The 27575-nt window shown below is 41.2% G+C and overlaps 1 protein-coding gene across 1 annotated transcript in view; it reads left to right on the top strand.

Moving 5' to 3' along the window:
* The window catches only part of LOC124776007 (zinc finger SWIM domain-containing protein 8 homolog), a 511151-nt gene that overhangs the window by 455855 nt on the left and 27721 nt on the right, over positions 1-27575 (top strand). The window contains exons 19-20 of the mRNA XM_047250851.1: positions 12495-12623; positions 20059-20604. Coding sequence (XP_047106807.1) covers positions 12495-12623; positions 20059-20604 — 675 coding nt within the window. The remainder of the gene's footprint in view (positions 1-12494; positions 12624-20058; positions 20605-27575) is intronic.

The following is a 27575-nucleotide window of genomic DNA, read 5'->3' as shown; positions in this document are numbered from 1 at the left end:
GGTTCTCTCTGACATGTACTCGAGCGACCGTTTCTTGTGTGATATCCATTTGCTGACTCCTACCCCACCTATGTGTAAACCCAACTGGCAGCTTTCTAAGGCCAACTGGAGGCTTTAATCCTCCGTGGAGACCTTTGATGGTGAACAGCATTTTCCCAGTTGTGATGATCAGGTAGAATACCTTACAAACTTATCCTTACCACTGCAGAAAGTTCGATTCATCACACTTAACCAATATCATGCCACGTCCTGGTCCCATGTTGGACTTAAGTGTACTGCGGCACAATTCACATGTGGAGGCGTGCTCTCTGCAAGTTTTCAGTCATCCCACAGTGGCACTCTGCATTCATTATAAATATAAACAGTTGCATGTGCAGTGTCATTGCATTCTTCAGGATAGGAGGAAAGCTAGCTGGATTTCATTTACTAGTTCTTTTAACAGTTCTATTTCCTGTCCTGTTGTGTGTGCCAACCTCTGATAGCTCTCTGGAACCAAGGTCCATTTCCGAATTTCCAGCCTGACCATAGCAGATGATGTCATTGTGGACCCTGTTGTTGTCTCCAGTGCCTTTGGCTGCTATTTTGTGGATATTTCGAGCTCCACTCACTATCAAACTGCCTTCCTCCATCAGAAACGAGTGGAGGAGACTTTTGTGATATTCTTCTCCTTTCAGAATTGTGAATGCCACAATGCTTCCTTTACTACACAGGAGCTAGTTCATGCTCTCACTTTTGCCCCAGAGCCAGACGATGTTAACATTCAGATGTTTCAGCACCTTGCTCATGGTGGCTCAAGTCTCGAAATATACAAACCATTGTACAATGTGGATTTTGAGGGTGCCATTCTGCAGTTGACCATCTCGTCACTTTGTCAACCTACGTCATGAACTGTTTTCTGCGGAAACCAGACTGTGGCCATATTTTTTGATTTGGAGAAGGCCTATGACACGTGCTGGAGGACTGATATATCCTATGTACACTCTACACGTGGGGCTTCTGAGGATGCCTGTCCTGTTTTCTTCTGAAATTTTTAAAAGACCAAGTTTACAAGGTACGTGTGGGTTCTGCCTTGTTGGACACCTTTATCCAGGAAAACGGGGTAACTCAGGGCTCTGTCCTGAGCGTCGTCGATTTTGCTGTCGCCATTAATCCTATTATGGTGTGTCTCCAGCTGGGATGTTCGGCTCCCTTTCTGTTCACAGCAATGCCTTGATAGTCTTTGCTTGTGGAGCATCGACAGTGGGTTTTGCTTTTCCACTGACAAAACGATGTGTATGAATTTCTTTCAGCGCAATGGGTTCTTCTGTTTGCAGAAACTACAAAATTCCTGGGGCTCTTCTTGCTCGATAAAAAACTACCGTGGTCATCTCATGTCTTACCTGGCCACCCACTGTACCCAGTTCCTCAGTGTCACACGTCTTCTGTGGTACTTCCTGGGGAGCGGATCAGACCAGCCTCCTCAGTTTGTACCAATCCCACGTCCATTCAGAACTAGACTATTGTGTTTGACTTAGGCATCGGCACGTCCATCCATCTTACACTATCTAAATACAATCCACCACTGTGGCATCCGTTCGACCTCTGGTGCCTTTTACAGTAGGCTGGTTGAGAGTCTGTATGCAGAAGCTGCTGTATTCAGAAGCTGCTGAACTACTGCTGGCATGCCAGCATGATGATCTACTCAGCAGATACACTTGCCGTTTGTCTGCCATGCCTGGCCACCCACCCTATGCCTCCTTCTTCGACGACTCCTTTAACCACCAGTATGGGGCACATCCCTCTTCTCTGTTATCTCCTGGAGGTCACTTTCAGCTATTGACCCAGCAGCTTAACTTCACACTACCTGCCCCTTTCCTGGTGGGTGTGAACCCTTCACCACCTTGGCTTTATGCAGTGCCCCTTGTTCACCTTGGACTTCATTCTTTTCCTAGGGCTACTGCTCTAGATTTGATCTATTGTTCTAAGAGTCTCGACCTTTGCATGGAACTTAGCAATAGTACCTCTGTGTACACTGATGGCTCTTGGACTGACCGTGGTGTCAGGTGTGTCTTTGCCATTGCCACCGAAAATTTTCGGTTTTGGTTTCTGGAATACTGACAATTATTTACAGCAGAGCCCTTTGTGTTATATCAAGCCATGTTATATGTCCAGGGACACAGGCTTTTCAATTGTGTCATCTGCTTCGATTCTTTCAGTGCCCTTCAGGCCTGTGTGTGCTATGCACAGTCCATCCCTTAGTGCAACGGGTCGACGAAAGGTTCCACTTCCTCACGCTTGATGGAATCACTGTGATGTTAATGAGTGTCCCTGGTCACATTGGTCTGATGGGAAAAGAGGCTGCTGCCAAGGCTGCAGTCCTCGTAACTAGGTCCGCTAGTTCTTCCATTCCTCTCGATGCTCTCTGTGTTGCTGTCTTTCTGCAGGTGTTGTCCCTTTGGCATCACAGCTGGTGTTCCCTTCATGGGAAAAAGTTCCATGAAATTAAACCTCTCCCAGCTGGTTGACCTACCTCTCGGTCCTCTCGCCGTCAGTCATTTTAATTAGGTCGCGTATTGGGCACTGCCATTTTAGCCATTGTCATTTGTTAAGTGATGATCCCCCACCACGTTGTGCTCATTGTCATCAAACTTTGAAGGTTAGCCATTTCCTGACCGAATGCCCTTTTTTTAGCTGCTTGCATTATAATTTGTGTTTACTGTTTGTGTTAGCGCTCGTTTAAGCGAACGATGTGTTGGCTCTTGACAGTGTTTTACTTTTTATCTCTCATAGCAATATGGTAAAGGACATTTAATCTTTAGTTCAGGACCTCCATTTTCTCTATGGTGCACCCTGTGGACATTTCTCTAAGAGGAAGTCCTTGTTTTCAGCTCTCTCTCTTTCCGTCGATTGGGCTTAACATGTAGTATCTTTTAACTCCTTTTTTTCCCCTTAGAGTTCTAAGGTTCTGGCATGGGCGCGTATGACCTTAGTTGTTTGAATATGAGCAAATCCAGCTGTTGCACCTTAGAAGTTTCCAGAGTCAGCACAAATATCACAACCAACTTTACTACTCAGTTGACACAGTACGCAGAAACGCGTCCATGCAGGTGCATGTTCCTCCATGAGAGGCCACACAAAGTGATCTGGAAGCAATCTGATCATAGAGTTGGTGTTCCCTAATGAGGTAAGCAATGGATGCAGTCATATGCTGCCTTGCAGAACTTACGCAAAATGAATGGATGTGGTTTGTTTCGAGATACATCACACCACAGTTTCCAGTTAGAGTCGGGTACAGCCATATAGAAGAGTTGTTCGACAACAGTTGTGACCTGTTTTACAGGAAGCTTTCTGTAGTCTGTAATCTCTGCCACACCACAAATACGAGGAAAGTAGGCGGCCATTAAATTTTCGGTATCTTCTACTTGGTGAAAGTCATCATAAACTGGCTTATGAACACAGCATATTGAAACTGTCTAGGTGAGCACTTGTCACTAACATTCTTAAACACTGAAGTAATGTGTTTATGGTTTGTAAAAATACTCACTGGTCAAGCTTCTATTTGAGGTTGGAAGTATCTGACTGCTTTGAAAATTGTTAACAGCTCTGTGTCATGTGCACTCCATTTATGTTGGGTTGGTTACAATCTTATAGAGAAAAATTTGGGCTGCCAATGTTGGTCTACTTGTTGGTGGAGTGCTGCTGTGATTGCCAACTGACTTGCATCAGTGGCTATAGCCAGGTGTGCATGAGATACTGAGTGAGTAACACTGCCTGACTTAAACTCTCCTGGAGGTTGCGGAACATGTTGTCCATTGTGAGTGTACGTTTTACAAGTCTGGATACAGTGGCGTCATGACAGTAAGATGGGCTGTCTGGTTTAATCTGAATGTGGGTACTGTACTGTGCATGACATCATTGTGGTGAACCTGTACCTGCATCTCACTTGGTTGTTTGAGTGGTCCTCAGAAGACTTCTGTGTTGTGATTGTGCATTGTTTGTTAGAGGTGCAACCATAATTGATTTTCAGTAACACACTTGAAGCAGGAAGGCATCTAGTCCCTGATAGTGCATTGTTGTCAACTGAGTTCAGTAACCATGTTCCGTGCAGATCAGCTGCTAGTGCAAAATGTGCAAGGAATCTGCACCTAAAATAAGTTCATGGACATCAGTGATTATTAGTGATTGTGTGAAAGGCATGGAGAAATCAGTGTTGAAGGTGAACACTTTGTGTCCCTAAGTGTTGATTGCAGTGTTTTTGACTGTCACCATCACTGCCCAATTTCCTGTTTGCTGTCCAGCGCATGGCAGACAAACAACACACTGATGTTGGAGCCAGTGTCTATGAGGAACTTCAGACCTGTGTGCCTATCTGACACATTTACTCTTTTTAAAGCCATTGAAAATGTGTGTAGAAGTGGTTGCTACCAACAGTGTGTAGATGTTGTGTTGCTACTGTATGTGCACTGCTCATTTGAGTAGATGTATGGTCAGGTATGCTTCACAGCATGTTGGCCAAGACAGTTATGGTATCGGCATATCCCACAGAAGACAGTAAGCTACACTTTTGAATACAATATTGGTTGAGTACGAATGGCATCACTTTTAGTGATTTGTAACATAGCTCTCACAAAGGACAGGACATGTAGTGTAATAAATTGTGGCAATCGCAAAAAAGATACATCATATTTGTCTGTCTGTAGTTTCTGAGGTCCCAGAGAGATAATAAAGTTCAAAAATATTTGTGCGTTGGAAATTCGAGTGAAGTCTAAGAATGTGGAAATCGTTAGACTCCGTGCAAAATTGTTACATATCAAGAAAAGTGCCTATCACAGTAAAAACAGATATAAGCAAAAATATATGCATCTCATAATGGAAATAATTCCATTATATTTTCTTGCTTTTATGTGGAATAAGCTACAAATACAAACAAAATTTAAAAATATTTTTCCATGACTATGATGTACTAAGACATGGATAAGTGAATTTGGCTGTTTTTTACATTTATTTCACAATCATTCATGTAGCCTGACTACTGGAATGTAAAATATAGTAACTATTTCATATATTAATTAAAAATAATTAAAAACAAACTTTCATCTTACTGTTGGCTTTCTCTGTGCTAGGAGTGCTAGTGTCACTCCAGCTGTCAAATGATAACAAGTTTCAAAGCAATAAATGTCGCGATTTTGTATCTCGTACTGTGCTGTTGATGACTACGCTACAATGTAAGCTCGGCATTAAAATCTAAGTGTCCTAGGGTCACAGCTCGTGATGTCACAATATCTAGTATGTAGTGGTGCAGCTAGGCATAATTTTCAGAGAGTCATTTGCGACACCTCGGGTCTCGGTCACGTGACCACCAGGCAGTGAGATGAGGCAAGACAAGACGAAAAACGAGAAAGATGTTTTTCCTCCATTGGTTTTTTATACATGTGAGTATAGCTACTAAAGAAAGCTGCTGTTTACATGTTTTGTATTAAAATGTGAAACATTTTTCTATTTCTGTTGATATGAGTGAACGTAAGTGGTTGAAGTGATCAGTGTGTGGAAAGCAGTATAAATTTAATAAACATCTGAGAGAACATGCTTCGAAGATTTACCTAGAAAAATTCTCTCCAGAAAGAACACAAGTCTTATATTTATCAGTGTGGAGCCTGTAACAAAATTTCAATTACGAACACAACATCAAGCACCATCAGCATGATTACCATAGTAAGATCTCAAATGATAAAATGGGAGGAAAGAAATTGTGCTGTGCATGCGATTTTGAAACAGGGTCAGGACAGTGTTATTTAGACCATTTAGGAACAGTGCATGATGTTCAAGTTACTACAGAAAATATTTATTTCATGTTATTTTCCAATTTTGGGGAAGGGAAACTAGATACGGAGAAAACAACAAGGGCAGCCTTTGTTAAAAACTGTGGCTCTAAAGTGGCTGTTGATGGTACAGTGAGTAATATTATATTTGCCATTGTTCTGATCACTTTATTTCACAAAGTAAGGCTCACAGGCACTTGAAAGTGCAAGGAAGCGAAAAAATTGGTGGAATGTGCCCAGCACATATTAAAGTTACCCAAACCACAGGTAGCCCGCGCCAGGCAATATTGGTGCCTGTGCATGTTGGTCACGACAGTGACTTACGTCATATTGCAGTAACTGAAAGAGAAAGCCAGCATAGCTGCAGACTTCGCCAGCAAAGTCCCTCTTCAAGCTATAATGGACAAAGTGAGAGATTCAGTCTGGTTTTGAACTGGAAATGATTTGTCATATAATGAGGCAGGATCTTGCAAACATTGAATGTTCTTAAAACTCACGTATTTCAGTGAAACATCAAAACCACACAGTTAGTCTAGAGGCCTGGGTACATGAAATAGGCTCAGATGAGAATCATTGTGTGCTGTTTTATGAGCCTCAAGAAATAGTTAATGAAGTTCATCCAAGCCTAAAAAGCAGTGATTTTGTTCTAATAATAATGAATCAAGCTCAGAGAGAAATTCTGAAAATATACAGAATGATTGTGTGTGTATGGACACAAGACATGTACCGAATGCCTACAATTTTGAATTGTCAACATTATTTGTACTAGATGATATGATACTGGTTCCCTTGAGCCTTTCTTGTATCAAACGGAATTGATACCCTAATAATGTTAATATTTCTGGATTGTATAAGATCGGAGGTAGATAAAATTTCACCCAAGGTGTTAATGCCCCATTTGGCTTACTCTTTCTGTTATGCATGAAATTCAGTAACGGACACACCAGTGAAGAGACTATTTTGCATGTGAACGAAGCATGGAGAAGAAACCTTGGTCGGAAAATTACAGGCCTAGAGAAACAAGCCCAAGCTTATAAACTCGTCAGAGAGTCGTTGGAGGAGAGGAATGTGGCTGCACTTGAACTGATATTTCCAGTTGCTGTCCAAAAACTTAAGAGGGATCCAGAAACATCTGAATTTTGTTCTTTCTTACAGGACAGTTACTTCCAAAATTCACAGTGTTGCCCTTATTGCCACAGATTAAATGCTGGCATAAATACAAATATGCATTTGGAGTGAATGCATCATGCAGTTAAATATTTTTATTTGGAAGGGTGTGTGTGAAACATCTAGACAAAGCAATAGTTGCTCTGATTTCATTTGTTGTGGAAAAAATGTTCAACAGACTCCTTGCCCTGACAAAAGGAAAGCTCACCCACAAACTGAGATTCACCATAGGCTTCAATTTAAATGAAGATGTGAAGCAAAGAAAACAAAAGCCCATTATCAAGGTGGTTGATGGTTGGGAAACATCATCTTGTTCAAATGTGCAAGAAATACGTTTTGTCGGGGATAATGAGGGGGGGTGTAAATGTAAATTAAGGTGTGAAAAGTACAGGGTGATTCAAAAAGAATACCACAACTTTAGGAATTTAAAACTCTGCAACTACAAAAGGCAGAGCTAAGCACTATCTGTTGGCGAATTAAGGGAGCTATAAAGTTTCATTTAGTTGTACATTTGTTCGCTTGAGGCGCTGTTGACTAGGCGTCAGCGTCAGTTGATGCTAAGATGGCGACCGCTCAACAGAAAGCTTTTTGTGTTATTGAGTACGGCAGAAGTGAATCGACGACAGTTGTTCAGCGTGCATTTCGAACGAAGTATGGTGTTAAACCTCCTGATAGGTGGTGTATTAAACGTTGGTATAAACAGTTTACAGAGAATGGGTGTTTGTGCAAAGGGAAAAGTTCTGGACGGCCGAGAACAAGTGATGAAAATGTAGCACGCATCCAGCAAGCATTTATTCACAGCCCAGGAAAATCGACTCGCAGAGCTAGCAGAGAGCTGCAAATTCCACAATCAACTGTATGGAGAGTCCTACGAAAAAGGTTAGTTATGAAACCTTATCGTCTGAAATTGGTTAAAGCACTGTCTGCAGCTGATAAGATTAAAAGAATCGATTTCTGTGATTTTATCCTTGCTCAAATGGAAACAGATGAATCTTTCGTTTCAAAGGTTGTGTTTAGTGATGAAGCAACTTTCCACACTAACGGGAAAGTCAACTGTCACAATGTCTGTATATGGGGCACTGAGAATCCGCAGGAAACAACTCAGTATGAACGTGACTCGCCTAAGGTGAACGTTTTCTGTGCCATTTCAGCCAATAAAGTTTTTGGTCCCTTTTTCTTCGAAGGTGCTACTGTAACTGGACTACAGTATCTGGAGGTGTTAGAGAATTGGCTGTTCCCTCAGCTCGAACAAGAAGCACAACAATTCATATTTCAGCAGGATGGAGCGCCACCACATTGGCACTTATCTGTCCGTAACTACCTGAACGTCAACTACCCGAGGCGATGGATCGGCCGCCAGGCAGCCCGTAACAGAGCACTTCATCACTGGCCTCCAAGAAGCCCTGATCTTAACCCCTGCGATTTTTTCTTATGGGGGTATGTTAAGGATATGGTGTTTCGGCCACTTCTCCCAGCCACCATTGATGATTTGAAACGAGAAATAACAGCAGCTATCCAAACTGTTACGCCTGATATGCTACAGAGAGTGTGGAACGAGTTGGAGTATCGGGTTGATATTGCCCGTGTGTCTGGAGGGGGCCATATTGAACATCTCTGAACTTGTTTTTGAGTGAAAAAAAAAACATTTTTAAATACTCTTTGTAACGATGTATAACAGAAGGTTATATTATGTTTCTTTCATTAAATACACATTTTTGAAGTTGTGGTATTCTTTTTGAATCACCCTGTATAATACCTGTATATACAAGTAGTCTTGCTCATGTGTGGATTCAAGCATTAAGTGGAAGATGTGTAAACACATACATACTGTGTGCCAGAAGAATATAACTATGCAGCAGCCTGCAGATAGTCGAAACAATGAAAACAAACAATTTATTTCAAGTGTGGATGCATGTGTTGTAAATGAAACACAGGAAATACTGGCACAGACCAGCAGAAGGGAGACATCCAATGATCATGCAACCATATTGTATCAGGATGACATGTTGACATCCAAGATGTTAAAACTTGTTTGAGGAATTTCAACAAACAGGAAACTTAGAGTACATGACAAGCACATAACTTCCTTGGAAGGCACTTTAATTGCAATCTGTAATGAGGTCCATAGTGTATTTGTGTCCAGAAGTTCCAAGAGGAAAATTGTTCCCCAGAGAATGCTGTTCTTAACGAAGAAGAAGAGGTCTTCTCAATGTGTTCCACTACCAAAACATGATGCAGCTGAATGACAGAAAATATCAGCAACATTTCTGCAAAATTGGGATGTATCATCCATCAGCACCTGAAGTGTCAGACAATGGATACAAATAAAGTGATTTATTTATTACTGATGTGACCTCCACAGTGAACCTCTTGTATTTTTGAATATAAGAAAGTTATTGAAAAAGTTGAGGTAAAAGTTACATAGTAGGCCCCACTTGCATTTTTCAATATGGCGTAGATGTAAACATTAGTCTTTGGCCATGCTCAGTTTGTAACAACAGTCAGATTTTCTGCTTTCACAATTGTTGGCTTGGTCAACCCTTAGTTCAATCAGATTGCCACCTTAAAAAAAGGGGGGGGGGAGATAAACAAGACCTTGGGCTGCACTACAGATCAGTCTGTCACCACAACCAAGATTTTGACGGAGGGGTGGGGGTGGAGGGTGGGTGCCAATATATAACTTGAGCCAAAGTCAGAGTGACAAAATTGAAGAAAACTATCAGTAGTCTTGAACATGAGGAAACTTGCAGTGAAACCAAGCTCTGTCCTTTAAAGTCAGTCTATTAAATTACAATCATCATTAAGTACACAGTCAGGTAATGATAAACCTATGCTAAATATTGTAAATATCTGGTCTCCATCCACATACATATACAACCATTGAGAAATACAACTGAACTACTTCTAGAAGTATTGCAGTGTGTTGTACTGTGCCAGAATGTGCAATGGCGTAACACGTTGACTGGCACAAGGCTGGGGGCAGCCTCGTGGTGGCAGACATGTAAAGGAACACAAATGCAAAATGTGTCGTCCAGTTGGCTTCAAATTTTTAACTGGGTATTTTAGATCAAATATGAAAACTGGTGGGGTATTAGTAACTCTGATCAAAGGTGATATCAGTCATACAATTAAGATAATATATTTAAAGAATTTATCTCACGAATTAGCTTTGGGACAAAAGTTTCTGTCCAACATATACTTTATTACTAGGTATGTGTCTTTTTTCATTACTGGACAGACTGCATCAAACTTAAATTATTTATCACATTACACACAAAGAAAGTTAATAACAACAGTTTTTAATGGAACATATAATGAAAATTGTTTACTTCTTGAAGCAATGTGTTGAACATTTTTAGAGGAACTACTGGAAAACTGTCTGGTGTTCCAGAAAGCTGGCAGCTTAGTATTTCTATGTTTCTCTTATTAGGTAATTATATATTTTTTTGCCTCATAATGAAATCTCCTAGGTTTTTTTATTTTATTTATTTATTTTTTACACTGGTGAGCCATAAAAACTCATACTGACTGAAAATGGCTATTATTCCTATCTAGGTTACCACAGACTTGTAATTCTCTGTCTACTTCTTAATGTGGTGGTCCTGGCAAGAGGGATTATTGATACTGAAATTGGTCTAAAACTGGATCTTCACATGGGTCATCATTTTTTATAGACTGGTACTCTCTGTGCCAGTTTCAGGAATTTTGTGAAGGCTAAACATTTGTTGATTACTACAACTAGTGACTAAGCAAGCCCTGGATTGGTTGTCCTTGCACTCTCTAGGTGCTTATATGAATTCATTATTTTTACAATTACTTTACTTAGTTCTAGGTTTTAATAGTGCAACAGCTTTTTTTATTTTTTTCTTCTTACTCTGAGCCTGGAGTTTCATTTAAGTATTTTACACTATACTAACAAAATAGTTATTGGTTCCATTGGGTCTACAGGAATGAAGGCAAAGGCAGGCTTTATCCCATGCTCATTTACCAGATTTTGAGTTTATTTGCATGGATTATAACCCTTTTAAATCAGCCTGTCACTGTATTTCTTTTTTTGCAAATACTGTTAATGCACCTTCTTTTATATATGAGTCCTAAAATTTTAATAATTGGTAACTTAAATACTGGTGTGATGATAGAAAATTCGAAAACCAGTGTTCTGTTAGATACTCTTCAAGTCATACAATTTCTCTTGCCTTAACATAGCGACTGCCATGAGGTGGACAGCGGCCACAGCAGCTGGATGTTACATTATTCTTTCATACAGTAAGATTATATTGACACTGTTGCCATTTTCTAGTACACCTACAATCATTGTACATGGTCTAGATGCTGTCAATTAGATGATAATTTATGGAGACTGTAATACTGAAAATGGAAGTAACACTGAAATAAGCTTATTGCATGAAAGAATAATAAGCCATCAGTAGCTAATTGAAATTAACAGTTCATAAAAATATTGCTGTGTCAAATTTATGTAGCTATGATTTATTGAATGGTTCAATATACACATCAGAACTACAAATTGGGTCACATGTAATGAATAACACAATGAATGAACATGTCTGCAAAAACAGTTCATCCCATTTGCACAATATATAGCCATTAATTGCTGCACACTGTGTTATTCCTCAAATGTTGGAATTCAGAGTGACCAAAAGCATAAACAATAAAACTGACACTGTTGACACATGTACTGGGTTCCTATTGTTTGTACTTTCCTCACCGTGTTGGCACTAAGTGTAATTTATTTACTTCCCTCGTAACTTTCTTATTGCACAATTTCATATAGCAACTCGACAAATGTAAATAAAGTATTCCATAATGAATGTGTCCTCACTTAATAAGCCTCAGTATTTCAGCACAAATTATCTTTTGCCAAACCAGGAATCTATGTGGGGAAATATGGCATACTTGGAACACACATAACCAATACATAACATCGTAAGATGAACTTAGGTAAGAAGAAGAAAGATTTCTTTTTTATTGCTTATTAATTTTGCAGACATTCATCACAAAAAAGTCACCTCAAAAAGATATAAATTCATATTCTTAATAATCTGAATTCTCTATTATTTTATTACTATACAAATAAGTATACGGGTGCATAAACACGACACACAAAACACACAAAGAACAACACAGGAGTCATGTGACCAAGGCCTGAAGTCCCAAGAATGACTCACTGAGGATGACAGCTAGTGACAGCACTACATACAAGATGTTGTGACATCATGAGCAGTGACTCTAAGATGCTTTGGCTTTCGTGAACAAGTGTGGGAACTGCCATTGTTTCACAGTTACAAGACAGAGAATATTCTCAATACAAAGCTGATTGTGAGAGAAAGCCATCTCGGGGCGAAAAGTAGTAAAAAATTACATAAACAACTGATATTGGTAATCCAAACTCGCACCATAAGCAGGCTAGATGACACCCCACCTGCAAGTGTTATCTGCGAGTATGCAGGCGGGCATCATCTATCCCAGTGTCCTTCAGTCTTATAGAAAGTATGCTCTTTTTAATTTCAGTGCAAGGAGCAGAGCGATCAGATGCTTGAGCAGTCCTGTCTTACTGTTGAAAATGCGGCAAAAGGTGGTGGTGTGTATCCTGAAGTACTGTTTCAGGTTGCAAAGCACTGGTATGAACTTTACATGAAGGTATGTAACATAGGTTTTTACATACAATACTGTTTTCTTTGATCTTAGAAGTATGTGGTATGTTAATATCACCATTTCAAACTGTGGGGAAAATAAATAGAGGAGTGAAAAAAAATTAGGGTTTGTGATACCAAAAAGCTTACAGAACTGGTGTCATTTGATGGTAGGCAGCACAGCCAAAGTCATAGTGTCTTGAGATATTTTCTTGCTTGCATTTAAAACTAAAAGACCTCAGTTACAGCTGAAATCTGATGTGAGGTATAAGAAAGGTATCATATACAGCCCAACTAGATGAGGATACAAGTAAACAATGAGGGTAATATCCCTCTTTGATGTTTTTTTCCCATGCATCTTCTTTCACATTTGTGTTTGCTGTCAACACATTTCACCCTTAACTGACATTAGGGGCTCTGTGTTCAGGTATATTTTATTTTTTTGCTTGTTTTCATACTCTTTGTCATAAATTTCTCTTTGAGACCAGGCCTTTTATTCCTTTTCTTTTCCTTTCTTCCTTCCTTTTCTTTTCTTTTCTTTTCCTTTTGTTTTATTTATCACAAATTTTTCTGTCTTATTGTAACATTTTTCTGTGTCATTTATTTTTTATATTGGTTATTGTCTTGTTAAAACCTGTCAGGAATGAGTGCTTGAGGTCACTATTGTGGTGTTGACATTACGTAATTAACAAGTAAAATCTAATTGGAACATTGGGCTGCTCATAAAATGGGAAATCCTAAGCAGTAATGTGGTATTTCGGGGCAAAGAACGTTGCTAGAGGCTGATAATGAAGATTTAGTGCTGTCTGTTATCTTTTCTCCATGGTTATAATGTATATTAAATTGCCATGAAATATAGTGAAAGAACATTGTAAGTCTGATCATGAGAGTAGCAATAATTCTTTGCTATTAATATAAGAGAGTGTGGACAAGTCATGTTACCCGGTGTTGGCTCTCAGGTCAGCATAAATTCTCCCACCTTGTACAAGAGGAGGGAATGGATAAACAGAGGAAACAACTGAATAAGGGGTTCCGAGAAGAAGTAAATGAAAAGAGAAGAAAAAGCTATTGGACTTCCTGTTTACCAATATGGGTTGACGGAAGAGTAGTGAGCCAAGCTCATGTTACAGAAAGGGCGGAGAACATTCCTCTAACCTTCTCATTTTTGTACATGTAGAAAAATATAAGTTTCTGAACCCAAAGACTATGTTAAAGGGTTACGAATGTATAAGTCTGAATGTTGATGAATGGTGAATGCTTTGCAAAAATGGTGCTGTTGTGTTGAAACAGAAAATGAAAATAGTTACATACAGCAATCAATTAATTTCACCAAGCGTGTCTTATCAGTCTCCATTGACTCTTGCTCAGTTTTAGATATGAAATCTGTCAAACAAAATTGCTGAAATTAGGATTTGGGCAGTGAGCAATTGAAATCGGAAGTTTAAAGAATGTTGACAAAGAATCACTGAGAGAGAAGCAACAAGAAAAAAATAATTATAATCCATTTTTGATAACAAAGAAGGAAACTTTGAAATTGACTATTGTGTTACATCATTAACTTCCCTGTAACTTCATAAAAAAGTAGTTAATAAGGTGCGAATATTAATAAAACAGAAAACGTTTTATTTCGATGTGTCTCACATTACGATGCATCAATGTGCCATTATGTGAGAATTAATTATATGATTGAATTAAAATTAGTCTTACATAATATGAAAATAATAATGAAGCAATGGGAAATGTGATGGAAAGTCAGAGAAAAATAAAAATTAGGCAATCCAACTCATTGCCTGGGGAAATACGTTGCCTCACAGCTGTAAGTTCATCACTGAAAGATAAAATTAAAATGGTAGATGAGAGCTCTGATAAACAGAAATTTCGAATCCAGTTGCAGATTGTGATCAGATCACTAAGTGGCGTCGATATAAAAATGACCCGCAAACGAGGACTCTCTCTGCTTGCGAGTACTTTGGACAAAAAGTCTGAGACGATTTAGTCTGTGTATGCAACTTATACGCATGTAGATGCTTGTACTTATTAAATATACATCTGTATTAAATATACATCTGTATCGAAGCATAAAGTGGAAGTGTTTGATTTCGTGATAGTAGCCCATCACATTCCCACAGTGGTGACCCCGTGACTGGATTTTCTCCTGCTGACTACAATCCACATACTACACCCACGTCACATGAGACATTCGTCTCACCACAACGGCTGTTTGCTACGCCTCCAGCCAGAACAATGGACTCAGGATTTGTATCGCCGAATTGTGTTTGTCACCATGTACAGTTCAACTCAGACGGTATTCAGAACAGTGGTTCTTGCGATCATAATCAAAACGCACAGGTTAGGTTGCCTCCACAGCTGAACACTCATTCACAGCGTCCTCCTGTGACAGTTACTGTGGTGGCGTGTGCAACGCCGTCATTACCAGAATGTGTAACATGTTTCAATCAGCCGTCCTCCTCACCTGTTATGACTCCCTAGGACTAGCCAAGGACATATCATCACTAATAGTGCACCACGGGGATTCCCCAGGACTTCTTCACATGTGGTTGACCATATAGTGCATGTACAGTTTATGGGCTAGCGCCTGCTGCTAGTGTTGGGCAACCGATGGATGCATACCCTCACCCCTATCTGGTGATGTATATCACTGCACAACAAACTTTGCCCCTGCCGTGTGTCGTGGACTTGCATTCATGTCGCACACATTCACAATCTGCCCCCCTCTACCACTCATGCTTGCACAGAGGGTTCAAGTTCCCGCTGTAAACCCAATCGCTATTTCTACAGCACTGGCTGTGCATGCCACGATGGCCTTCCATGTTTTCTCCAGAATTTGGCATTTCATTGCAACGCCCCTGGCCGGTGTATCAGTTTCGGGTGCCCCGGCTCCTGCTGCCCTTCCGCCTGTTCGTTCCATGGTACCACCTGCGCCTGCCACGCCGGGCTGCCGTGCTACCATTCCCTGGCCATAACGGGATTTCACAGCTCACAAAGACAATTGGGTGTTCCCAGAGGTTCCTAATACTCCTCAGTCTCCTCCCCCTGGATGCCCACCGAAGTTACTGCTGCTGTCTGAAGATAACCCTGTGTCGTGGTTCACTTTGGTAGAGCACATTTTCGAGCCACACCACATTTCCAGTGACAGCTCCATGTTCCTGTGCCTCATGACCCACCTTCATGACCACTCGGACCTGATCTGTGACCTGCTCCTCTCTCTGCCACCAGCTCTGAAGTATGACTTCGCCAATAAGATGATTATTGAGTGCCTCGCCTGTCCCCCCTCCCCAGGAACTCATCCTAAAAATTTTATACGAAGAACACCTTGGGAGCTGGACACCATTGAAACTCTTTCACCGCCTGCGGCTGCTGGCCATTGAGCAAACTACACTGGATATAACACCCTGGACGGTGTGGTCTGCTAAGCTACCCACCAGTCTCCAGATACAGCTGCTGCCACATTCCTTAGAGTCAATTGATTGCGCTTACAGATCGCCAATCAGTTGTACTCTCTCCTGCAACAGCACCAACCTCTGCATCCTCTGGCACAGGTTGATATGCCTGCACTGGAGATTCGCCCGTTTGCTGGTAGGGGCAGAGCCCACTCCACTGCTCCATCCTCCATGACACCTGGCGGCCTGTGCTCACACTCCCCGCTCTCCGAACATTCCCAGGTGGCACACACCCTGTACGTGCCAGTATACCTACCCGAAGCAACCAATGATGACAAGCCATTCCCTCTTGCTAAGTCTCTGCCTCCGCCACATCCAGCTCACCCATACTGCTGGTATCAAAAGGCTGTTGGCGATGCAGCACAGAAGTGTAGATCACGGTAGTCGCCGAACCCTGTGGGGGATCAGACAGGCATCACCTAAACTGCACTCCGTACATTCCCACGTTTTTTCCAACGGCCAATTGTACATAAGTGACATTTATTCAGAATTCAATTTTTTGATCGACGTGCAGATGTGTCTATAATCCCTACATCGGAGGCTCTGCCTGCGTCTTGTCCATAGACTTCACTCCGAGCAGTCAACGAACACGATGGCTCATTTCGCATCTTTGCAGACTACAGGCATTTAAACGCGAGAACCATAATAGACAGTTACCCAATACTGAACATCAATGATTTCTCCCACATGTTATCGGGCGCTTCCATCTTCAGTGTAATTGACTGTAAACGTGCCTACCACCAGATACCCGTGGCACTGGAGGATATACCCAAGACTGCAGTTATCATGCTGCTAGGCGGCCTTAAAATTGCTGCCCAGACGTGGCAATGATTTATTGACTCCATCCTCCAAAAGTTTGAGTTTTGTTTCACATACCTGGACGACATACTTGCTTCCAGTAAGACAGCCGAGGAGCATGAGCATCACTTATCCATGGTACTGAAGGCCTTAGAGTCAAACAGTGTAGTAGTCAACAAAGATAAGTTACAATTACGGCAGATGCCTGTGACATTCCTAGGCTACACAGTAGCTGTCGACGATGTGCAACCTCCAAAAACTTGTGTGCAGGCCATCTCGTTTATGTCATCCCCTTCAACTTAAAAAGAATTGCACCAATTCCTTGACACCATCAACTACTACTGCTGTCACTTGCCCTCATCAACTGCAGTACAAGCTCCTCTCACCGATGCACTGTCTGGCAAGCAGTGCTTGAAGCGTTCGAGGCACTAAAGGTTTCCCTGGCCCGGGCTGTGACACTCACCCACCTGGACCCCTCGGCCAAACTATTCGTTACCTCGGACACTAGTGACATGGCAGTGGGAACCATCCTTCAACAATGGTCTGGTGACATCATCTCACCCATGCACTACTTCTCTAAAAATCTGCCTGCTGCACAGAAGAAATACTCTGCCTCCAACAGGGAGCTCCTGGCCACCTACGAGGCTGTTAAACATTTCTGCCCCAGCGTTGAAGGACACACGTTCTATATCCTCACAGACCACAAACCAGTCACGGATGCCTTTCAGAACCCTCCGGAGGATCCGTTCCTTCGTCGTTTCCACCATTTCGACTTGGTGTCTCATTTTATGACAGACATCCGCTATATCAAGAGCACCGATAATATCACTGCCGATTTTTTTTTTCCTCACATGTCAATGCAGTGTCCAGCATCATTGATTTGTCTAATGTAGCTACTCTTCAGGCAACAGACAAGGGCACCCAAGCACTCCTTGTGGACCAGACCCTGGAAAGATATCATAAGAGACTGCCAGATGTGGGCTCGCAGTTGTATCCCATGCCAGTGCAACAAAGTCTGCCGCCATACGGTCCGCCCGCTGCGTAAATTTCGCATTCCTCCAGGACGTTTCAGGAACTTTCATCGATATCATCGGACCCCTTCGACCCTCAGAAGGTTTTAGATACATCCTGTCTTCTATTGATCACTTGTCCCGATTGGGGGAAGCCATACGTTTGGTGAACATCACAGCTGAGACGGTGCGGTTTCGTTTCCTCTTGGATGGCCAGGTTCAGCTGTCCAGCCACAATCACAACCAACCAAGGCCGGCAATTCGAGTCGTCCCTGTTTACTTTGCTGTATCGCATGTGAGGTATCCACAAAATCCACACCATCATGTACCACTCCAGAGCAACAATTCGGTGGAACGGTGGCATCGCACTTTAAAGACCATCCTCAGATGCCATAACTTCCTTTGCTCAGATGCTCTACCTTGGGTCATTTTAGGGTTAAGATCCACACACAAACCAGACATCCAGGGCACAATTTCTTCCAGGTGAACTAGTCGCACTCAAGGCTCAGGATGATGTGACCCCCCCCCCCCCCCCCCCGCCCCACCCCGCCGTTCCAGACTTCATTACTTCATTAGTCGCTTGTGTTCGCATTTCGAGCACGTATGTCTCTATCCACTGGTTAGCAATACCTAGCTGGTCTGCTACACGCCCACTTCTCTTCGAGACTGTTCCCACATCATGTTACGGGATGACACTGTACACCAACCTTTACAGCCACCTACAAAGACCCCTTCAAAGTTCTTCTAAGTGGGGATTCAACATGCAACATTCTCGTCAAGGACACCCCACAGACAGTTTCACTGCATTGGGTCAAACCTGCATTTTTGAACTCCGATTCTCTGGCAACACGCTCCCCCGACATGGCTGACGACCTAGGCCCCCACCATATTTAGGGCTCCTTGAATGAAATGGCTCAAGTCACTCGGCCCATGGTCCCTCACCAGTGTCCAGCCCTAGCAACTCTTCTTCTGCTGGTTACCCAGACAGTTCAAGTGACTCTCCGTTTGCGGTTTTTCCAATCCACTCTGAGGTCGACCCTTTTGTGATCGCATTTCACTCCTCAGTTCCGCCCCACTGCGTGGAAGACGTCTCGCTGGTAGCGCTGGAAGTCAAGGTACTACAGTGTTCCGCACTCCCTCAACACTGCGAACCCACCCTTCTACATGCCTTCATCTCTTCTCTCAGCGAGATTCGAATCTTTTCTGCACACTTTGGTTCTTCTCCAATTTCGGCCCACCGGTTCTCTCTGGAGCCGGTCGTTACCTCGCCTGACCACGCTGCCTGCAGGACTTGGTGATGGACTTGTGATTTCATGTTCCACCACCACTGACTTCATTGCCAAATGACATGTAGGTACCAATTGTCCCGGACCCCAGGACATCCTTGAATACAATGCAGACATTACCCCCCTTCCGCACCCCCCCCCCCACCCCCCCCCCCCACCCCACCCGCAACCTCCCCCCTTCCAGGTATAATCACAAGTACTCCGTACTGGGGGGGGGGGGGGGGGGGGGTGCGGATGTGTAGCATCGATATAACCATCGACCCACAAACGAGGACTCAAGTTTGAGATGATTCAGTCTGTTTATGTGACTTGCTGTATATAAACATGTAGATGCTTGTACTTAAATGCACATTTGTATTGAAATACAAAGTGAAAGTGTTGGATTTCGGGACAGTAACTCATCAAAATCCCACAACTATATTGACATTTTGTAAGAAAGGCAAATTGTGGTATCTCAGTCCAGCACAGTTTTAATCAGTCAGCTGATTTCATTATGACTTTATTCTTATACATTCACAATTTTTTGTTTGTTTATTAACACCATACACAGAATAAAATGATTATGTAAAGTATTACTGAAATATTTCTGTTTCATCACCTGCACGAATGTTGAGGTGGAATGTAAAGATGAATAACAACTTTGATGTTACAATTAAATGTGTTATTCAGTGACAAATTTTTGTGCACTTTGTAAAATGTATGTGTGGTTATAACCTACCATATTCTTAATTTCTTTTGGCAGTTGTTGCCAGTTTCCCACAGAGTTGTCTTTATGCTAGCTGCAACATCAGTACGCTTCATGGTTGGGTCGTTTCCTGGATAAGTGATTCTCGGTGTTGCTGTTGCATCACATTTATTTGTCCTGATGGCCCCCTCTTTGCCGGCAGCACTCCCCTGGCACAGGAGACCAGCCTACTGAGGCCGAAGTGCAGCCTGAGCCCCTGCAGTTGGATCCTAAAGGCCTGGTAGCCCTCGTAGAGGCGCAGCATGCGGCTGCAGCCACCGCGACGGCAGTTGTTGTGACTACAGCTGTGCCCCCGCCCTACCCGGCTCCACCGCCTCATCCCGTGACGACTCTGGCTCCACTGCCGTATGCCGCTGTCGCGCCCTACGGGTTCGTTCACCACCACCGACACAACCACGCCCGCGCCCACACATTCCACCCACGAGCGGTCGCCTTGCCACCTCCCCCACACTTGCAGATGTATCTCGCACAGCCTCCGGCAGCGGCCGCAGCTGCTGCTGCCTTCCAGCAGCACAGAGGAGCTGCTGCCACAGCACCACCTGGAGCTCCAACCCCTCTGCAGTACTATGGTACTGCTGTAACACTGGCTCCGGCACCAACAACCGCCGGTGCTGTGGGTGTCCGTGTTGCTGTTACGGGCACTCCAGCAGCTCCGCACCACCATGTATATTCGGCTGCCATTCAGCAGGTACTTCACTCTCTTTCTTGCTCTGGCTTTCCATTTGTAGTAGTGAATCATTCTGTTGTAAGGATAAAACAATCTAGTTTTTCCCAATGTAATGGATCTGGGAGATGTGTTATTTTCTACCAGATTTGTTAATACCAAATCTAATGAGGGAGGTTGTAAATGTTTTCTTATATTTTTGTCAGAATATTTTTTGTGAATTGTAATTTGCCTTATATGTTCGAGAGTGACAGCATACTGATTAATATTAGTAGAAGTGACGAATAATGTCAAAGAGACTGGTTACAAGTGGAAGCTTGTGTGTTGTGTGAAATGTCTTTGACGCTGGAGTCATCTTTGACCGTAGTCAGTCGGCAGTGAACACTCGGTGTGTGACGGTGGAACAATGTACAGGTCCCCGTTCAACAATTTGCAAGTGACCAGTAAAAATGAGTTATTCTACTACTTTTTTGTATAAACATGAAGAAGGAAGCACGTTCGGAAAAAATGGTGTTTGAAGCACCAAAACTGAGGCAAACACATTGAACTAGGACATTTCCGCAGCCGACGAAACGGAATTATGGAATCATACTTTCACTAGACGACTGAAGCCAACACAAAAAAGTCAAATATCATCTTATAAACATCCACAGAAAAGTGAGTACTTTCACGAAATATGCTAATTCAAGTATATAAAAATAGTGAGCATATTTCACCAAGAAATGAAAGAACTGTCTGATGAGTTACCAGTTGCTGTCATCCTAAAAGAACATACGGCATTAACCACATCATAAAGGCTCTGAGAAGTATAGGACTAAAGAGTTGAAAATAATCTGAAATGTTATCTTTATTATAACTTTTATAAGTACTGTCATGTTCCCATGTCTACCCAACTATAAAATGAATATCAACAATGTAGGAAAAGATAGAATGCTACTTACCACGAAAACGACACATTAAGTTGCAGACAGGCTCAATTAAAAGACACATATAAGCTTTCAGCCACAGCCTTTGTCAGGAAATGAGGTAGAAAAACACACTATTCATTCACATAGGCAAGCACACCTCATGTACCCATGACCACCAACTCTGGCACCTCGGACCAGCTTCTGTCCTCCTAGAAGAGCATACGACACTAACCAGATCATAAAGGCTGTGAGATGCATAAGTGTTTGTTTCTCTTTCTTTTTATGATGAAGGCTGTGACCAAAACCTTGTATGTAAGTGTCTTCTGATTGTGGATGTCTGCAACTTAACGTGTCATGGTAAATAGCAGTCTACCTTTTCCTACATTGGAGAAAGGAAAATCCAGGATGGAATAATGACAGTGTTTGAAAATGATGCTGCTCATCATATAACAAAGATGTTGAGTTGCAGACAGGCACAACGAAAAGACTACTAAACACACAAGCTTTTGGCTAGAAGGCCTTCTTCCAAACACACCATGGCGGTCAGAGACAGTGGTTATGTGTCTGTTAACTGCATTTTCTTGTGTGTGTGTGTGTGTGTGTGTGTGTGTGTGTGTGTGTGTGTGTGTTTATTTCAGAACAAGGCTTTCTGACAGAAAGCTTACATGTTTAATAGTCTTTTTATTGTGTCTGTCTGCGACTCATCTTTTCCTACATTGTTGATATTCCAACCTGGAGTTTCCATTGTTGAACTAAAAGATGAAGTTTTTTCCCAAATTTGTCCTTTGAAATATACAGGGTGACCCTCCATTCACAGATAAAGCTTCAGTTTCAGAGTTCAGTATTTTTACATTGGGTAATAACTTAATGTAGGAGTTGTCTTTGATTTCAAAAGTTTGAGATGGGATGCAGTGTTATCTGCATGGCTAAATGCGGTGAAAGAGTGGGGGGAGTTTGTGGTTGTTGTGGTGAGTAGGCATCAAATTTCATCTAGCTGCTGACCATAGGAATATATCCTGTGTACCATTCTTTCTTGGATTACCGTGTTCAAACAGCATTTCATCTGAATCCAAATGTCAAAATTAAACTGGCTTTATAAATGGACAACATATTCAAAATTAAACTGGCTTTATAAATGGACAACATATTCAAAATTAAACTGGCTTTATAAATGGACAACATACTCAGCAATATAATATGCAATTCTACAGGAAACAAATGAATTCTGTCATAAATATTTCTGGACAGAACACTTAAAATGTGGCCCAACAAATGAAACAAAGAGAGTCAACATCAGTGCTAAAGCAGGTCCTGCTTGACAGCACTCTTGATATTCAGAGTGGGCAACAAATGCGAAGTGCACTGTCAGCCCCAAGAGAACCGATTTCTGCCAATTCAGCCCGTGGGAGCTGAGAGGATAACACATTGTTGTTATTTAGTATGCTTATATTGTAAAAGCTGCAAGAAGAATAAATTGAAGCGATACATAATGGACTCAAATTGCAGTCGTGACTGTTCAGTAGCACAGTTCTGGAAGCTCACAGTTCATAATTGATTCACACACAGTATGACACTAATGCTAAGTAAATAGCAACTCATGAAAAGGAGACCACAAACAACTGTCCAGAGGAAGAAAATTTGGTGTTGGAAACAAATGTTACAGGTGGCGTTAGGTGAAGAACACTTGCATGGGACCAAATTGAAGAAAATGTCATGAATTGGAGCAGCAGGGTGTCAGGTACGTGCAAGAGACATGCAATGAACGATTTCTGATTACTTGAGAAATTATCAAAGTGAAAGTGCTGGAGATAAAGAGGAATATTACAACTGCATTCACCATAGAATTCAAATTGGGCACAGCTGGAAGCATGGTCAACATGAAAATGGTGGGACTTACATTACAAGCACAACAACAACAGTAGCTGAGCAACTTTCCACAACGTTTGATGAACGACTACTTGCATATCAGCTTAATACAATCAGAGGAAACATGACAACATTTTAGAATAGAAAGTGTTAACTTTTTTAGGGGCACACAAACAGCAAACTTCACATGTACCAGAACTGTGGGATTTATAACCTCATCACTCCAGTAGGAGCAGATGTACGGAGAAAAACATGCTGCCCTTTCCCCCCTTCCCCCCTGCCTTTGCCATATAGACTGCCCTGTATGACAGGCATGTTGTGTGAGGGTATTGACTTGCTTTGGAGGGCAGCCTACATTTGGGCAAGAAGCAATTTGTGGGCCCTGACATATAGGGTGCCCGTCGTCACAGGCATGTTGTGGGAATAATACTGACTGCGAATAGTATTGGCCCGCTTTATTGAACTGTGTTGCAGGGGCTACATGTGTCTATGAGCATGGCTGGGGACAGCTTGTAATGGATAGAAGAGGGGTGGACAGCACAAGGAGGAGGAGAAAATGGACAAAGGAGGAGTTGGAAACGTATAAGGTAGGTGGGATGTGTAGAGGGGTGATGTGCAAGTGGAGAAGGAAGAGGGGAAGAGGATATGAGGATATGGTCAGAGAGAGGGGGGATGGAGAAAATGGATGAAGAGAGGGGAGAAGGAGATAGATAGACAGACAGATAGAGGTGGTAGGAAGATGGGAACACTGAGAGGGGGAGGAGGTAATGTGTTCAGTATATAAGTTGAACACATACACATGTGAAGCCTTGGGTAAAGCCTAGTTATACACTGTCATTGCTTTAGCACACGGCGTATTACACTTATTTCACAGTTACATGGATGCATTGTTGTTGATCTAACCAATACGGGTTCCTCGCCTGAAACTCGGTCGTGGGCTGACTGTCTCAGGATCAAAATTCGTGCCCTTATACATCAGCACAATAATAGGCACTGAAACTACACATTTTTTAATTTTCAGAAATTACAATTAAAACTTAACTCCTTCAGTTAACTGCATACGTCGAAAAATTGTGTCTTTTTAACGGTTTCTTCTACTCCAAGAGTTAAGCCGTATTATTTGTTTAAATCATGAAATTAACAAATATAGTTACACAAACAATACTTTTGATGAAACTGAAAATTACTTTGGAATTAAGAGCTAGCTTTGCTAACATTTTCGAATGGAGCCAAATAGATCCTTTTAGAATACTATTAGCTGTTTCTCCAAATGTTTATAATTATTATAGAATATAATAATTATTATAGAATTTATATTTGTTTATTAGTCAATAATAGAATTTAAGTTACGAAAAAATTACTGATTTCACTCTGTAACAAAAGATACTAACTAAGCATAGTCAAAATAAATTAGAAAATCAATTACATACATGAAACTAAGCACAAAATTAGATCTGGTGTTACATTTTTTAAAACTGAGGACCAATCTTTCTCTTTTATGAAAACACAGATTATACTCATGCATGGTAATGGTAATTAGTTCAAAAATGAAAAAATGAATTTTAAGGAGGCAGGTGGCAAAACAAGAAATATCCCAGCTTGCTTCGTCACAACTGAAACGTATTGTCCACCTCTGCTGTGAGGGCATGAAATGCACGAGACTTTAAGTGCATAGTGATGATTGTTTATGAATAATTATGGAAGTTAGAGTAAAGTAGGGAATGAAATATTTCATTGAACTGCCCTCTTCTCTTGAAGATAATAAGAGCCACCTTCCTATTCGACAGGCACATCACCAACAGCTGTGTTTTATACTTGTAACACATACACAGTTTAGGAATGAACCCAAGACATTGGGCCAAAATTTGACTGAGCACTCTGTGCTGCAAGAATTCTGCTACAGAATTTCCTTCTAGCAGCAGAACTTGATCCAGCTGCCTCAGGGACAATTAGTTCACCACCACCATCACCACCACAAGCTTCCTGCCTCATCTGCAGATGTGTTGTGGAAGATACAAAATCATTTTAAAGAAAAAATGTTTTTGATTGGGGTTAAGAGATGTTTTGATTCTTTTTTATTTATGCATTATTGCTATGAATTTGGATTCAGATAATGGATGCACTGCGAAAGGCAGCCACCGGGAAAATCGGTTGGGAAATTCTCCAGGGTTACAGGAAAGCTGAAGAATGATCCTTTAATTGAAAGTTGTAAGGAAATTGGGGGAGGGCATAGATTTGAGAAAGTCATTATTATTATTGTTGTTGCCTCTCCATCATAGTTCCTTTTAATTTCCTATACTTTCTTCTTTGTAGAAATGGATATATGGAGTAAACGAAATTAGAATATCTAAGCCAGGAAGTAAGTTACCATGTCATTCGTTTCTTAGACCTCACTTGTCTCTCGAAAGTTTTTATGTTTTTTTATTCTGAAATCTAGGAGTAAAATCATGATGTATAATTTCTGTGACTTAGCTATGCTGCAGTTGTTCCTGTTTCAGTAACCTGAGTAGGTGTTTCTCTTCTGCTGCCAGTTATTGCTAATTGACTTACTATTTGCATTATAAATTAAGTAACTAATGATGACTGGTTTTTTCCACATGACGGACCATTTAGGGTTAAAAATAATGACATGTTTTGATAGCATGTAACTAGTTATTTTATGTAATACATTTTTATGTGGATTCTTGTTGTTCGTTAATAGATGAGAACACACAATTCTAAAAATTATTTTTATGACTGTAGTGTATGTGTCATTCTTGTACTCAGCTTTGTTACTTGTCTGCTGACACTTGTTGTTTATTAACATCTCTTGGACACAAACCTTCTTTAGTTGCATGGTGTGTGTGTGTGTGTGTGTGTGTGTGTGTGTGTGATTGATTGTTTCTTCCCATTTTACTTAGTGTCTTCTTCCTGCTTTTTTTCCTTACACAAGCTCGTTGTGATAAATCAGAGTCAGTAGTTTGAAAACAAAACAGAGAAAAGATTTTACTGCATATATGTGGTGGCAGGTGTAATAATAGCTGTTGCTAGTTGTGAAGTATTCAAAATGCTTCTTTCTGACTTGCATGGAAGGAAAAGAGGGAAGGTATAAGTTGAAGTGTTTTTATTAAGTACGCTGGTGAGGAGAGGGGGATATAAATCTCAAACATGAGACGATGGACATCCAGCAACAGCATTGAAATAAAAATTTTGCTAAATCATAGATGAGCAATTGACAATCATAAGCAGACTCTGCCATACATGGGGGCAAATACTGATGGAAATGGAAGACTTGAGGATGAAATTATCTTGTAAACTGAACGAGTTCAGATAATGTGTGGTAGTAAACTAAAAATATTGCTGCCCAAAATAGTACAAAATGAAAAGGAAAGGAGGTTGATCTCAAAGATTGGCAGGTGCTGATACAGATTCACCAAGAAAGTGGTGTGTCATCAGACTTCTTCTACTGATTGAGGAATAGGGAGCTAAAAGTTGAAGAAAAAATTGTGGATAGTATGTTATCAGTGACCAACACACAAACTTGCATTTCCTGCCATTTCCATAGTACAATAGAACATTAGAAAATAAAAAATTCTATAGACTAAAAATGATTTGCACAGTTACTACAGTCTTCTATTGAATTTGTTATAATAGCAATGCTTTTAGGCAGCTAGTTGGTTACATCACCAATTAGTTGCATAATTTCAGTAAGTTCCATGGGTTTTTGAACATTAAAATCTTCAAATACTCAAAATGAAACTGAGGCACTGAGTGATTGAAAAGCACATAAACAAGATTGAAAAATATTTAGTAAGCTTTTGGACATGTTTGCCAGGACTGATTGACAATCTCCTCCCTTACCCCTCACATAAAATGTCATGTGTAAGCACTTATAGATCTATGGCTACTTTGTTCTGGCATTGCAGCAGTAGCAGCATCATCGTGATCTGAAAGCTTATCAGAACTTTTTAATCATTCTTATGTGCATGTTGACTGCTTAACATTTTAATTACAGGTTAAATGGTAGTCTTTACTGCTCTCATTATTTGTATTCATTCTGGCATCGCATTAAAACCACAAATAGTGTCCTACATTTTTTGTTAGATGTGAAGTAAAACTGCTTCAGGTCAGCTCTTCGATGTTTTTAGTTTTTAAGTGGCTTGTTGTTCAGCAGAATCACATAAAAAATAAAAGAGGAAATTGTGGGTTTCGACCATCATTGTCAAATGTCAGTTTCGACCA

The sequence above is a fragment of the Schistocerca piceifrons genome, chromosome 1 (assembly GCF_021461385.2).
Source record: "Schistocerca piceifrons isolate TAMUIC-IGC-003096 chromosome 1, iqSchPice1.1, whole genome shotgun sequence".
Classification (NCBI taxonomy): domain Eukaryota; kingdom Metazoa; phylum Arthropoda; class Insecta; order Orthoptera; family Acrididae; genus Schistocerca; species Schistocerca piceifrons.
The sequence above is the reverse complement of the archived record's forward strand: the minus strand, read 5'-3'. Positions and strand labels throughout refer to the sequence as shown.